Source organism: Sipha flava, unplaced genomic scaffold, assembly GCF_003268045.1.
Source record: "Sipha flava isolate LNK unplaced genomic scaffold, YSA_version1 107_pilon_pilon, whole genome shotgun sequence".
In the NCBI taxonomy this organism is placed as follows: domain Eukaryota; kingdom Metazoa; phylum Arthropoda; class Insecta; order Hemiptera; family Aphididae; genus Sipha; species Sipha flava.
In genome coordinates this window covers 248,416-263,668 of record NW_020271724.1, presented here as the reverse complement: position 1 = coordinate 263,668, position 15,253 = coordinate 248,416, and the positions used below count along the sequence as shown (strand labels likewise).

Genomic DNA, 15,253 nt, shown 5'->3' with positions numbered 1-15,253 from the left:
ATTCTTGTTATTTATTTATTTTATGTACATAAAAAAAAAATGACAAGTAGAAGTAATAATTCAAATTGTGAAAATCAATCTTGTAATATTCCTTTATCAAAATATATTTTTTTAAATGACAATCAAACTAACAGCGGTCTAATTCAGTGGATTAATTCTTTTGAATTCATTCGATTAAAGAAAAATATAGCCAGAGATTTTTCTGATGCAAGTAAAATATATGTATATTATGTCTTAATGATATTAAACTAATGATTTAAATTTCAATAAATTTAGCTATGATTGCTGAAATAATGAAATTTTATTGGCCAAAATTAATTGAGCTTCATAATTATGTTCCATCTAGTTCATTATCTAATAAAATTTCTAATTGGGAAACATTAAATAGAAAAGTGAATTTACAATAATTACAGATATTTAATTGGATATATTATAAAATATGTTATGTTGGAATAAGGTATTGAAGAAAGTCAAGTTACCACTTTCTAGAGCAACTATAGAAAAATTATCAACTGCCGACCCAAGAAATATTTTTCAGTTTTTATCATCTTTAAAATTTGTAATTGAAGAACTGGAACGTGAAAAAAAAATTGAATTTGAAAAAACCCAAATTTCCCCACTATATATAATTGCTAATGATGATATGATTCAAGTTTCAGGTAATACTTGTATATTTCATATGACTATTTACCTGTCAATAATTTACTATCATGGAACCTATTATTTTAATTGGATTAATTTTGTATCAGAAACTGATTTTTGTACTAAAGAATATCTTAATGAAGAAGTTGTACAATTAATATGTAAACTTAAGCATAAAGTCAAAGATATGGAGCAGAAGGTATACTAGTATGATTTGGCTTAACATTTTCTTAAGCAAAACTAAGTAGTAGTTATAGGTCATAGTAAGAAAAAGTTAATAATATTTATACAGAAATAATAATTATTTTGAATTTATTATTTACTTTTGTTGAAAATACATTTGATAAGATTTTAAAAAAAAAAAATCAATATTACCTTTATAATCTAAAATATATTTTATTACAAAAACTACAACGTATAAATACATTTTATTCTGTCAATTATTTATTTTTTCAATATTTTCCAACAATTACTTTAATGACTAAGCATCTATAATATAAGAATATTATTGATTTAGATTGATAATATGAGTTCATTGATATGTGCAAAAGATATGAAGATAAACGATTTACAATTACAATTGAACCAGAAGAAAAAGGATAATACTATTTGAAGGTGTCTCAACAAATGTATTGTTTTCAAATATTTATTTGAATCTTTTTTGCAATCATAATCACTAATATACATTAAAAACGTAAACACATTGGATAAAATAAAATAAATTTACTGCTTATAATATTATTATTCCATTCATATTCTAATAGGTACTTTTGTTGTTTTTTATATTTTTATCATATGATCTACGAACAAAGTATATAAAAGTAATTGATACTTATTGATGGTACTCCGACTAACAATCTTAATATGTATTTAAAAGCCATAATTTTACTATTATTATAAACTTTAAAGTTTTATGTAAATTAATTTTCATGCTTCAAAATTATATTAATAACAATTCTCGATTAATTTAGAAAGTATATTTACATTATAATTAGAGTCCAGATTTTTAAACAAATGCATAATCTTCCACAATTCATCTAAAATTATTTTGATTACAAATATCAACATCTCGCACGGTTCTTTGACTTTTCTCCTGTTAATGTTGCTGCAAGGACTTATTGTCATCACTGTGGCTTGATAATATAGAAACAGATTACAACAAATTGGGCGACGACTACTTTTATACTAGAGTTAGTGACAGTGGTGTTATACTGTTAATATTTTATTCGCAATTTTTCTGTTCCATATCAAATATTTTGTCTATTTGAAAAAAGGAGGAATAGGCATAGAGTTTGTTAAACTTGTCATAAGTATAAGTATTGTCCAAAAATTCCTGGGTATTCTCAAGTTAAAACTTTTTATGGAGTATTAAGCAGAGAAATAAGTGATGAAAATGAGGGTATTGTAGAGTTATCTGAAGACATCTTGTTTTAAATATACGATAATAGTGTCTTATGATGTTACAGGAAGTTTTTCTAAGTATAAATCTATGATACATAACAGTTTTAAAAATCTGAAATTGTATTTTATGATGGTATTTGTTCCAAATTAATATTTTTTGTTGTTGATTCTGAATTTAAATAATTGATTAATAATTTCTTATTTTGTAATTTTTAAATAATAGTAAATTTTAATAGTTTATACGATATAATATATCTGTAATGATATTTTTTAATTTTCTTGTATTTAAATATGTGTATATTTAACAATATTTTTTGCATTAAAATCTGGACCTTAATTATAACAAATACATATACTCTAAGATGTTTATAACTTTAGGATCAATAATTATTGATTTTTTCTATTAATGTTTATTTCTTGGGTAAAAATATAAGCAACTTGATCACACACACTTCGTTTTATAAAATGTATTAAATAATGACTGAAAATTTACATGTAGTTTGATGGACTATTTATCTTTGGCGTGCACACAGGTGCAGGAGAAGGTTCATGTGCTTCATCTGCCACATTTTTTAGGCCAAACAATTGACATATGGGTTGTGGCAAAGTAAGTTATAACCACTTAGTTACAGCACAGAATCAATAATCTATTTTTTGGTAATTTATGGTAAATGACCGACTGGGTCAATTCATTATATCATAGAAGTAGGTAGGTAGATTAAATTTATCTGAAATAATATTTTTATTAAATAATTTATACAAATTTATTTAGTAACAAGATTAACAACCTAGTCAAAATTACGAAGCTTGATGAAGATTAATCTTGAATTTATATAGAACAAACAAAAAATTGTGTCAATACTACATACATAGATAGTAAAACTAAAAATCCCGCTAAAAAATTATGTAGTATAAATTATAAATAATTATTTTTATTTCAATTATTATCATTATTTTTATAACAGAGACTTAATTGGTGTCTTCAAAATCAATGAATAAATGTAAGGGGGTAAATTGTACATTTATATTTGTTAATTGTAAATAAATAATAATATTATTTAGCCACTGTAGCAACAACTACACACTTTTATAAAATACAATCAATAACTTTGGAGGTTCAACTATTATATGGTTGATTGTTAAAAAATGAACTGCTTTATTTTGTATGCTACTAGATCTGCGATTAAAGTCTGTGTACACCTATGCTATTGATGATATCAAGATAATATGTGTAAATATAATTTTGACATAATGTAAACTTTTTTCTCAATCTTAAATACGAGCTAATTATATTATATTATAAAATATAATAAATAATATATATTATATTAAATTATATTACGTTTATATTTCAAATATACATTGATTTATACCCTAGATTTTTAAATGGATAAAAATAAACAATTATCAATCTATAAATCATCTATGAATTCAAAGTATTTTTACTATCATGTATTAAATATGAATTATATTAAGACAGTAGCAATAGTTACACAAAGCACTTATATAATGTAAATTAAACCATAGGTAAAAAACAATGGTAATATCCAGTGTTTAGATCGTTTACTTTAAAATGGAACTCGTTCAAGTTTTATGAAAAATTAATGCATTCAATTGTCCATTTATTTAAAAAAAATTTATTTTATATTTACAAATCACCAACCAGCATTTTGTATAAATGGGACCTTTTTAAAATGGTAAATAAATTTTAATCTCCCAAAAATTGTTTAAATTCATTAAAAATATGAACTGTGTTTACATTTACATTCTATTTGAAAAAAAAAAAACTCGCGTATCATTCACAAAATGTGTATGTGTGAACATACGTTCTTGAATTACATTTTTCCCAAACACCGGTCATATTATACTAATATGTTACCTATTGCCTGAAGTATATTTAGTTTAATTGTATATACAATCACATGTTATAGATTACAACATTAATTAATAAAAGTATTATTTAATACATAATAGAAACATAAATTATCATTATGTACATTGTTGTATTAATATCTATTGTACAACAGTCTAAAATCTAATGACTAAATATAATGAATGGAATTGAAATGGAACACAAATACCGTATAAATTGTACAACAAAAATTTCATTTCATAAACACACAAGTCTTTAAATAACTATCGGTGTTAACTGAAATACAAATGAGATACCCAAAAGCAACAAATGTATTATTTTTGTTTTCTTAATTTTATAATAAAAATAAAATAAATAATAATCAAAATCATAATTTTCTTTTAGTGATGGCAATGGAGAAATATAGTTTTTAATTTAATTTTCATAAACATTTAATATTAATTTTATAAACACTTTATGAATTTTATTCAGTAAAATGTTTTATGTGACTGAGTTTGTTGGTATTCCCAATACCATACACCACCAACAATTAAAGCAGCAATTAATATAATAACAAACAATACAATGAAAAATATTTTTAAGCCACTCCAACTTTGACTTTTAGTATCTTCAATATGTTCTATAAAGTAAAAAAAGATATTAAAATTAATAAAAAAAAAAAAAAATCAACAAATACCCAAATACCTCTTGGTGGACTGAATTTTGTAGCAGATGGAATTATATTTGAGCGGTCTTTAAGAGCTTCCTTCTAAAAAAATAATTGATAACATAAAGTAAAAATAATAACATTGAAGTAATTATAAAAATAAAAATAGTTACAGGATCATCAGAATCCACTTCATAAAGTCGAACAGCTATAATTTCATGATTATCCGATAAGTCTCCAGTTGCTGCTGAAAATCCAAAATAATAACCAGTTGGCAGTTCAACTCCATCAACATTAAAACAAGGCTTCCACACTGCTTTATCATCTAGATCTGTCATAACTAAAACGTTAAATTATATAAATAAATAATTTTATAGTATTATTTTTTATATTATAATAAATATAAAAAATATGAGTTAAATATACCAGTAAGAGTATTGCCAGTATATCTTATTAATAAATGAGCTTCAGTTTGTAAATTTCTAACTTTAACTTCACATCCAGCTAATTCTGTGTGAGTACCATCACGATCATGATCGTAATGCAAAGAACCATTATTAATCATTGATGAAATATAAGGATGTTGATGCTACATAAAAATTAAATAGAAATATAAATTTAAAAAATTAATTGAAAACTAATTATTAAATTATATACATTATGTTCTCCGTTATGATTACTATAAGTATCAATAATTACAGCAAGGCCTTCAAATAAATCTTTACTACCAAAGACCGGCCCTTGTTTCATTCTTTCTCGAGTATACCAAATTGCCATGCCATCACCATGAAGACTTTCTTTTCCCTTACCATGTACTTTAAATTGTACTTGTAATTCCCAATTATTAACATAACAGGGCTGTAGAAAAATAATAATTGAAGATCATTAAATTATTATATTACTTGTGTAATACAAATACATACAATAGAGTTCCATATTGAACCTGACTTGCTTTGCAAATCTGGAGTTAATCTTATATATTTATCCGTTACTATAGTAGATCCCATGAAATCCCAATTAGGTACTGTGATACCAGAACCTAATAACAAACATGTATACTCGATGATAATTGATAATCAACTATATAAGTTTCCATTAATTTTACCTTGGTAAGGTTTCAATAGCGAATGTTCACGTTTCATATAATCTCTAGTGTTCCATTTAGAGAAAACTTCTCTGTTAAGAAATGAAAATAAAATTATAAAAACGTTGAATTTCGTATTGAGATTATTTGAACAAATTTTGAATAAATGCGACATTTTATAGTTAATATAGAGAGTACAAAAATTAATGTAAAATGTTATGGAATGGCAACAAGTAGCACGGAGTAAATAATTTGTTATTAAAATAAAAATCAACGCGTATTTAGTTAATTCGAGATAGAGTAAAAGTTTAAATAAAATCTAAAAACAATAAATAAGACTTTAAGTTTGAAAAATTAACACTGAAAGAGAAGTTACTTTATTCTTAAAAAATGAAACTTCAAAATGCTAATCGTGTGATAACCATAGACCTATTATATATTAAGTCTATGGTGATAACCATAGATTAGTTTTATGACTTCTTTGACAATAGTTATTGATAACCGATAAAATTATTATTATCTTAATTTACGTTTAGATAATATCATAAATGAAGAGTTCACACGATCCCGAATCGGCGGTTTTACCGTATCGTTGATTTTGTTGTACAAGCCAGTGTCAATGTAATTTAAATGCATATACTTAGACGACACGGCATTGTACTGTATTCGGTAAAATTACCGATTAAGTCGATTTTGTCATTCGGTTTTATCTCTGCAAATCGTTTTCGGTCGTACGGTAAAACGATTTGGCTTATCGTGGCAATGTATTTATAGACACTGCGTTCAGACGATTCGATATTTTGATCGATAGTGCGTCATTTTTTGTCTGTGCTACTGTCGAATAATTAGGTATCGACGTACGAAAATAATTAAAAAAATTTGTTTCGTCCTGTCGTAATTGACACATTAGCGTATTAAAAGAGCCCAAAATATTTCTTTGTCTCGCATTAGAATGTACCCAGAATCTTCGATTTGAAATCCGTTGCGGTTGACGATACTTACGATACCAGTATATTAATATAAATGTATTCAAATTCATCTTCACACGTCTTAATGCAAATACGATATAAATGCATCTGAAACTCGAGTATGGTGTACGGTTAAATTACGGTACCGTCTGAACACTAACCAAAAGACACCGAATCGAGAAAATAGCCGATACGGTAAAATTATCGAATCGTGTGAACGGACTCTAAGTTACTATATGGATCACATACAATTTTCTAAACATCTATTCTCAAGAGCAAACGCCAAACTCAACATACTAAATCTTTGAATAGCTTGATCCTCACAGAAACTATTAAAAAAACCGTACGTTTTGCTTCAACAACAATAAAAATTACTTAAGAATGATGTAAATATGTTATAAAAATAACAAAAAATGTCTTTAAAAAATGACCTAAAAAAATTACAAATATTTGTTTTAAATTAATAAAAATATATTTTTTTAAATATTTTACTTTATTTTACTGTAACATTCTATATACATTTATCAAAACTTACAAATTACTTAAAAGTTAAAATCATTGCATTGTACAATTAAAGCACAATTTGATTTTGTACAGTTTGATGTTATCAAAAGTAAATGAACGACGATTATATGTTTATAAACATTTTTATTTGGAAAAACTTCTCTCCACGTCCATTGAAGTGATTGAGAGGTTCAGATGAGCACTAACCGACGTTTTAATTTTCGTTATTCCGAAAATATGATGAAAAAAATTATAAATTGTTAATATAATAGGTTTTATTGACTATAATATGACTACGAAGCGACAACTGTAATCGATGTGATAAAATCGGATACTAATCGAATATTAGGAAAAAATAATAAAATGTAGGTATAATAATATTCACTACAACACGACAATGGCGAATTTAATCGACGAGATAAAATCAGACAAGTCTTATGTTTTTGGCATAATGGTCAACAAGAAGCAATAAAAAGTAAACTAGTGTGAAATCAGTAAAAATTACTAAAAATGTCAAAAAATGACTTAAAAAGTAATGAACACCAAAAAATGCAAAATAAAAATTAGTTATTCGGATTCACATGCTAATGAAACACAATTGTGGTTAAGAGAGCAATGTCTAAAAACTTAAAAAAAAAAAAATGCAAAATGCATTAACTTCCAAGCTCTAATGATTAGGCATAGTGTTTAAAGAAAGAAAATCTCTTTACAACAAATTAATTTTTCGTCGTTTGATTTTATTTTAACAAATTCGTTTTAGATCTATAGCGTAGCTTTTATAGGACAGTGCCCCAGAACCCTAGAGCCAGCCCGATGGATTTTAGAGTCTGATGCAAAATTTTGTGGGACCTCACATACATTTATTTGATTTAGTGTTAGAAAAAATATTATTTCTAAAAGTGAGTACAAAAATTAAAATTTTATGCGGTTTTGATATTTAATCTAAGTGCATTTTTCTAAGTGAATTTGATCAATTAATCCTAAATTTAATTGTAAATGCAACACTTTTACGAACTGTGCCATAGCAACCAAACATTGCACCCGGGGCGAAACTTCGAAATGCGCATTTATGTATTTTTAATTTAAAAATATTATGCTTATTAGATATTATTTTTAATTATTGCTTTAATTAATACGAAGAATATTTAAGGTTTTGCTAACAAAATATACGACATTGACTGTTGTAATTTTTAACATTAAATGCAAGATATTTATTTTTGCGCTCTCCCGGGATTGCGCCCGGAACGTAGGTACCTTTCGCCACCTCCTTGCTACGGCCCTTTTCACGACCAACCCTAATGTGAAGATCATGGGCGTAACTTGGAAATATATTAGGGGGAGGGGGAAATATATAATTACATATCTAACAAAAAGTGTGTCCGAGGCATGAGCATAACATGGGCAATTCTTATAAGGGCAAACTTTTTTTTATGTCGATATACCGTGTACTTAAAGATACTTAGAGACTACATATACTTAATCAGTGGAAACTGGAAAGCAAGAGATAATAATATTATCTAAGCTAAATCTTTATTGTAGCATGTACAATACAATTAAATGGCATGATGGAAAAAGCTTGATAAGATGGTTTATTCAATAGAAGAATTCTGCATTTCTATACTTTAACATATTACTTTATTTTTACATAAAATGGAATTTTATATATATTATATAATATACTTAATGTTATAATTTGTAGTTATTATATACATCATAGTATATGCTATACTAGAAAATTAATTATGTTTATGTAATTATTATACTAATAATATTATTAAAACTGAACTCTAATATTATATTCGTAACCTTACAAGATGTCTATGATAATTTAAGTCTTCTACCTCTTTCTGTTGAATCTGCATCAAACTGATCAATAATAGTATTAAAATTAATTTTAAAAGTTTTTTTCAATATGTAAAATAGCCATGTTATTAAGTCTTTCTTGGCCAATGGTGTTTTTTTGTAAATGTTTTGAGGTGACGAAGTGATGAAAACGAAGTTCACTCGATGCAGAACTTATTGGAATAGAAAGAAACATTTTATAAATAAAATAAATATTGTCAAATGAGCCTATCAAGTCTTTTTCCAAATACAAATTTAAATGGGCTCCAAAATGTTCATCAATATTATTTGATGAACACATTTTCCCGAAGAGCATTAATTTTACCTTTAAGGCATCGAAGTTAATATTGTAGGTCTTACAATCTTCTAAAATATCTTCATCCCTGTTTTTTCTAGTGCTTAAATAATTTTGAAGAGCGTTAAGTATTTTTAAATTGTTTTCTGCAAATTTTGTTTTTATATTATTTATAATTATATCTAATAGGAAAATAAATATTAATTTTGAAATACGATGCAACGTTCCTTAAAATTGAAGATTCATCACCGCCTAATCTTGAAGGTATTGTTTTTATTCTTGGAATTATGGGTAGTGAAATACATTCTTTGGAAGCTAGCTGTTCTGTTTCCGTCCAAATTTGATCGAAACTATCATCACTGCGAAGAGATTGTAGTTCCTCGAGATTAGCTGCTGTTAATAATGAAATAGTAGAGAAGTTAACATTTATTTTTTTTTTTTTGAAAATGTAGTGACAAGGAGTTAGTTAATTCAAACACTAATTTCATTAACTTTAAACAAAATATAAATTCAAAGTTTTGAATATTATTTAATATTGAATTTGCATCAGGGCCATGAATAGAGTCTGTTTCATTTATTTTTTCTAACGTTAAAACAATAAAATTAAAATTATTTATAACAGAACGAATAGCTTCTATTCGGCAACTCCATCTAGTCTCACTAAGTGATTTTAGCGTGATTTTTGTCATATAATATAATATATTATTCTATGGTTTTTACTCGATAATTATGATAATAGATTCTGTTATGATGTATTGCTATAGCATATCGCATTTGGTAAAGGACAATAAATAAATACATTTTGAGTAATCAATTAAATTTTTTTCTTTAGTTCATCTTCTTAAAATACTAAATTTTTCACTTTTCTTGAAAATAATTCTTACCATACTACAATACCTTTTTGATAATAGTTTTCAAATACATATTTTTATAAAATATTAAGGGGGCATTGCCCTGTTAAATTGTTTGAGGGGGGCAGTTGCCCCCTCTCCCCTCAGTTTATGCCTATGGTGAAGATTAAATGCAACATTTGATCATTTTATATGTAATTTAATTAAAGATATGTTTAGTGTTAAATATCTTACAACTACAGCTAATTGTTGGAGCATTTTTAAAAGATATAGGTATACATTTTTTATTATTAAAATTACTAAATTCTAAAATGTTCTTTTCTAGTAAGTATTATAAATTATAATATTATTTTATATAGATCATATATTGGTATTACATGTCACTGGATTGATGAAGAAAACTTAAGTAGGAAATCTGTACTTACGATAGCTAAAAGATTGGACGGTCTACAATGTAGACTCTACATACATTTTATGTGATAGTAGATGCAATGGAATCGGTTTATTTAAAACTAGAGATTCTAAACAAAATATATTTTACAAAAACTGACAATGGGTTTAATTTTGTTAAAAGTTTCAAGTAATTTTATTGGTATCGACGGTACCTTTAAAATTAAGTTTTAATATATTGTTTAATCTATTTTCATATAAATTTTAGAATGTATGAATGTACACCTATCGAAGTTGAAAATTATGTATAAGATCCAGGCCTTAAAGAATTTGAGTATGATATTGATAGTGAAGAAAATAAGGATGATGAAGATAACATTGATGAGATTTGTAGCTCAATAATTCCAATCACTGAAATTATTAAAAATAATGTTGATGACTTCAATTATAATTTACCGGTCCATCACCGTTGTGCTGCGTATACTTTGAACTTAGTTGAGACAAGAGTAATCATTTTTTTTTTTTTTAATTTATATGCTTTTTATTATAAATAATTACAAGTAATCATTGCATTTTTATAATTAATAAATTAAAATTCTAAACTAAATATTTAATATTTTAGGATATTGAAAATGCACTAAAATAACCTGGTATTCATGGAGAACGTCTATTATACAAAAAGCAAAGCTGTCTAACTATTGTAAACTCCCGTTAATTGGAAGGTGATTACGTCGTAGGTCTATGCAGTCGGGTAGTTTAGTGGTTGAACAAATGCCCGGCAAGCGAGGGCCCAAATTCGATTCTCGGTCCGGCAGCTTGATTTTTGACGTTATTTCGCCCACGAGAAATTAACACTATAGCTAAAATGTATGGCTGTATGGAAAAAAAGAGTCGTTCCACATGTATAGCTGACTTAATTCACAAATGTTTAGATGTATACTTGAAATGTCCAAATGATACAAGATGGAACTCAATGATTGATTCTATAAATTTCATGTTACTTCAAATAAAAAGAAGACCGAGCAAGTTTCTAAGAATGTCTGATGAATTAAATGTTATGTGACTAACTAAAAGTGAAATTGAATAATAGGAGGAGTATGTAGTTGTGATGAAACCTTAGCTGTGTGTTTAAATATTTAGCAAGGAGAAAAAAAGTTCATGTATTTTGGTTATTTAATCCCGTCCATTTCTCAACTTATTTCACAGTATGAGAGTATGAAAATAAATAAAAATTTCAAGTTTTGTAGACCATTAGTTGATATAATTTGTTTTAATGTTGAAAAAAGACTTAAGACTCAACTACCTGACTCATTTCTTATAATTGCTGCCATATCTCACCCTTTTTTTAAAACCGATTGGATAAAAAATGATAAAAGAGCAATAGCTATTAATCAGTTTAAAAAATCAGTTAATGCATTTTCCAAGTCTTCTTTCAATGTGGAAGATGATTCTAGACCAGAAAAAAAATTTGAATAAAATCAATCTGATGATGTATAAAATAATTTTTTTTCTAATTGGTCTAACAAAACAAATATCAATAATTCTGCAGAAAATGATATAATGAATTATTTTTCTGAGAGCCCAACAAAGAATTTAACTTCATTGGATGATACTTCTATTAAAAAAAAAAGTTTTTTTAAAATACAATACGCCTTAACCAAGTAGTGCTCCAATAGGACGTATATTTAGTGTGGGGAGGGTAGTTCTGACCAAGAAATGAGGAAAAACGACTGATTTTGAAAAAGTATCGATAGTTAAATGTAACAAAATGTAAATGTTTTTCTTGTTACTTTATTAGTGTATAATTATTATGTAAAATATAATAAAAAAAAAGTAATAGATAATGAATTTGTCTACTGTCTATGACTTAAAAAAGTAAAAAAAAGTGTATTAAAAAAATTGTATTTTGAGCAAAAAAAAAAATAATAAGTATTAATAAATAGTATTTTCAAAGTATTTGAGTAATTTTTTGAGTATTCCAGAATGTATTCTAAATAAATTTTTTGAAAATTATTTGAACACTTATTCTGAACACCTTTTTAACAGTTTATTCGAATACAAAATAAAAATATTCTTTACAAGACTGCTGGCGACTACCACTTCCAACCATTGGAGTTGCCATTTCCGCCACAATAACTATGTCGTAGGTCAATTTTTCTATCGTAGTTTCAATGTTGGATATTGTTTTTAGTCGGGTGAAAAGAGTTATTGTTTTTTTGAGAGTACTTCTGAATAGATCCCAATTTGATCTTTTATTTGTTGTGGAAGTTTCTTTTTGTTTGTTTTACTATTACATTAATGCTTAATGAAAGAAGCACAGGAATATGATCTGACGTTTCTTCTATTAAAACTTCTACTTCTGTATAACTGGATAAAACTCCTTTCATTATATTGAAGTCAATTAGATCAGGTAATTTTTTTCGGTCAGTAGACCAGTAAGTAGGTTTTCTAGTTGAGATAAATTGTGCTTTAATTTTGTAAACTTCATTTACTTTATATGGTGGTAGACAATATACAGCAGATATAAGATCATTATTGCTGTCATTGATACAGACACTTTTTGCTTGTAAATGTTCTTGAGGACATTTATCAAGTTTGTGGTGCTTAACCCTTTATTATTATGTATATATTATTTTGATTATAATGTACATACAATTATTTATGATTACATGTTGTACAATTACATAATCATTGGTTACATAATAAAATATTCAAAAATTAATTTTTTTTTCTATTAAATTTTTATTACATTTTTTTTCTGTAATTTATATTTTAATACATTAGTACATATACTTTTGCATGTTAGAGATATTTTAGCGCATATTTGGTCGGTTATTAATGCATATAAATCCTATAGTGATGAGGGTTGATATTTTAAGTTTTTTAAAGTTTTTCTTTGTTTTACTCGCAAAATGCATACACCGTTAAATGATCTGAGATACAGCAGTATAATAAATGGAAATTACAAATACAAACACATTAGTTTATCAAAAATAGTTTATTACTTAGAAAAAAAAAATAAAAAAATAAACACTTCCGTATTGTATTCGACTAAACCCTCTTCCATTGTCATCTGCAGACACTGCGATGGAAGAAAGTGAAACAAAAATAAAATATATTATAAAATTAAATTTATTTATTTATATATTTTTATGTAGGTCAACAGGTTTCTATAATATCACTTATCATTTGCAGTAGTTATTTGAAAATCCCGTATAAATAGTATCTATTTTTAACCAAAATATGACATTTTCACTGTCTCGAGGTTAGAAGTAATATTAAGTATTGTACACGTCACACGTTGTTATATTATTATTATGTTACGAAATCGCATAACGCATACTTGGACTTTATCTATATTTTTCGGTGCGTGCTGAACCACCCTGGGCGCAACTGCACGTGCCATCAGTTTCACGCCTACAAAGGTCTCTGGCGTCAAAATTTACTCGCCTTTCGTACCCGGGATCGCCCCACGACGGTGAGGTGACAACGGCGTCCATCCTGAGGTTAGCGGCCACCAAGAAAGGATTTCCAACCCTAAAATCTATCCAATAGGCCACTCCGTAAATCTCTGCATTTTTCTTGGCCAAAGCTATTTTCTTTAGATCCAAGTCGATGGCGATAACTAAAAAAAAAAAAAAAACACTAGAGTATCGTATTATTGCGTTGAATTATAATACTGTTCGATCGAAATTTAAATAAGCTTACTGTGGTCACAAGTGAATGCCAGCTGTATAACATTCCTCCCGGCACCACGAAACAGGTCCAAGACCATGCCGAATTAATATACACCTCTTGGCAATATTTTGTGCTAGTACCTCTGAGCAAACGGAGTTCATACTTACTGCGTAATCGCGTGGAGAAAGATTCAAATTAGAAAATATATTCCCGTATGTTATATTATAATTTACCTTCATCTAGCATAATTCCTTCGTCAAACTTTGAAAATAGTGAGAACTGCAATTTCCAATATTTATGGGTTTGATTTAACGTCGACTCCTGAGGGAATAACAATTCAATCGGTTTAATATCTATAGACGTGAGTGAACGATCGTGCATATGCTTTCGATCGGTTTTTTACACGTGCGTTGGTAGTACGATTTTAAATGTTTTTACATTTTTTTTTTTTTAATGTTCGCTACTTTGCATTATATTTCAACAAGTATTCTAATAAATTCTCATTAAGGTTAGGTTAGGTTTTTTCATTAGTTCGTTTGGTAATAATTTAGTTGCGATATATATGTCTGGTAACTTTTAAAGCCAATTGCATAATCAATATTGTTAATGGTCAATGTGGTAAAAAAAAACACAACTTGAAGTAAAATGTATAAAATAAATAAAAACTAAAAAAAATGTAACTCTTTGAACAGGCGGTATCTGAACGACTTTATTTAGCTGTTCCTCAATATGTTTTATCTCTTTTAGACGCCCAAACAGGGCCGTATTTAGGAGGGAGCTACAAGGTGCTGTTGTGAATATAATATGTAATTTTAGTATCGAAAAATAACGACGGCAATAGTATGTTAAATTATCCTTTGGTTTATTCGATCATGATTTTATGTTCTTACATTTATTTTATAATTTCTCAAATTGCTACATTCGACTCTAGTCGTATCATTTATCATTTATCACTACTATAAACCATAGAAATAAGCGAAGAGTTGTCATCATTGGTTTGAAAATGGATCCGTAAACTGTTCAGTATATGTAGTGATCGCAACAGTAGAAGCATTGTGAAAAAACTCTTCTAGAGTTAT

At 26.9% G+C, this 15,253-nt stretch overlaps 3 protein-coding genes across 3 annotated transcripts; 1 reads left to right on the top strand and 2 right to left on the bottom strand.

The window, feature by feature from the left end:
* Window positions 1-25: 25 nt before the first annotated feature.
* On the top strand, window positions 26-1,360 carry LOC112685825 (sperm flagellar protein 1-like). Its single transcript, XM_025557849.1, has 5 exons — window positions 26-211; window positions 277-392; window positions 458-659; window positions 750-841; window positions 1,160-1,360. The coding sequence occupies exons 1-5, from the start codon at window positions 40-42 to the stop codon at window positions 1,253-1,255; spliced, it is 678 nt and encodes a 225-aa protein (XP_025413634.1). The 5' UTR covers window positions 26-39; the 3' UTR covers window positions 1,256-1,360.
* A 2,993-nt stretch (window positions 1,361-4,353) lies between these two features.
* LOC112685729 (VIP36-like protein) lies at window positions 4,354-5,983 on the bottom strand. Its single transcript, XM_025557697.1, has 7 exons — window positions 5,668-5,983; window positions 5,486-5,601; window positions 5,220-5,420; window positions 4,989-5,151; window positions 4,736-4,902; window positions 4,601-4,664; window positions 4,354-4,535 (listed from the first exon to the last, which is right to left on the bottom strand). Exons 1-7 carry the CDS (start codon window positions 5,819-5,821, stop codon window positions 4,384-4,386), a joined length of 1,017 nt encoding a protein of 338 aa, XP_025413482.1. The 5' UTR covers window positions 5,822-5,983; the 3' UTR covers window positions 4,354-4,383.
* Window positions 5,984-13,659: 7,676 nt separating this feature from the next.
* LOC112686187 (trimethylguanosine synthase-like) lies at window positions 13,660-14,296 on the bottom strand. The gene is made up of 2 exons (XM_025558394.1): window positions 14,205-14,296; window positions 13,660-14,121 (listed from the first exon to the last, which is right to left on the bottom strand). The coding sequence occupies exons 1-2, from the start codon at window positions 14,269-14,271 to the stop codon at window positions 13,847-13,849; spliced, it is 342 nt and encodes a 113-aa protein (XP_025414179.1). The 5' UTR covers window positions 14,272-14,296; the 3' UTR covers window positions 13,660-13,846.
* Between the last annotated feature and the right edge of the window lie 957 nt (window positions 14,297-15,253).

Bases quoted from the DNA above. Each gene is read 5' to 3' on its own strand.
- LOC112685825 (XM_025557849.1), top strand. From the start codon at position 40: ATGACAAGTAGAAGTAATAATTCAAATTGTGAAAATCAATCTTGTAAT. The intron at 212-276 runs GTAAAATATATG...CAATAAATTTAG, and splicing joins CAGAGATTTTTCTGATGCAA to CTATGATTGCTGAAATAATG. The intron at 393-457 runs GTGAATTTACAA...TGTTGGAATAAG, and splicing joins GGGAAACATTAAATAGAAAA to GTATTGAAGAAAGTCAAGTT.
- LOC112685729 (XM_025557697.1), bottom strand. From the start codon at position 5,821: ATGTCGCATTTATTCAAAATTTGTTCAAATAATCTCAATACGAAATTC. The intron at 4,903-4,988 runs GTATATTTAACT...TTAACGTTTTAG, and splicing joins TACTGGCAATACTCTTACTG to TTATGACAGATCTAGATGAT. The intron at 4,665-4,735 runs GTAACTATTTTT...TTATTTTTTTAG, and splicing joins AAGTGGATTCTGATGATCCT to AAGGAAGCTCTTAAAGACCG.
- LOC112686187 (XM_025558394.1), bottom strand. From the start codon at position 14,271: ATGGTCTTGGACCTGTTTCGTGGTGCCGGGAGGAATGTTATACAGCTG. The intron at 14,122-14,204 runs GTAAGCTTATTT...TTTTTTTTTTAG, and splicing joins GGCATTCACTTGTGACCACA to TTATCGCCATCGACTTGGAT.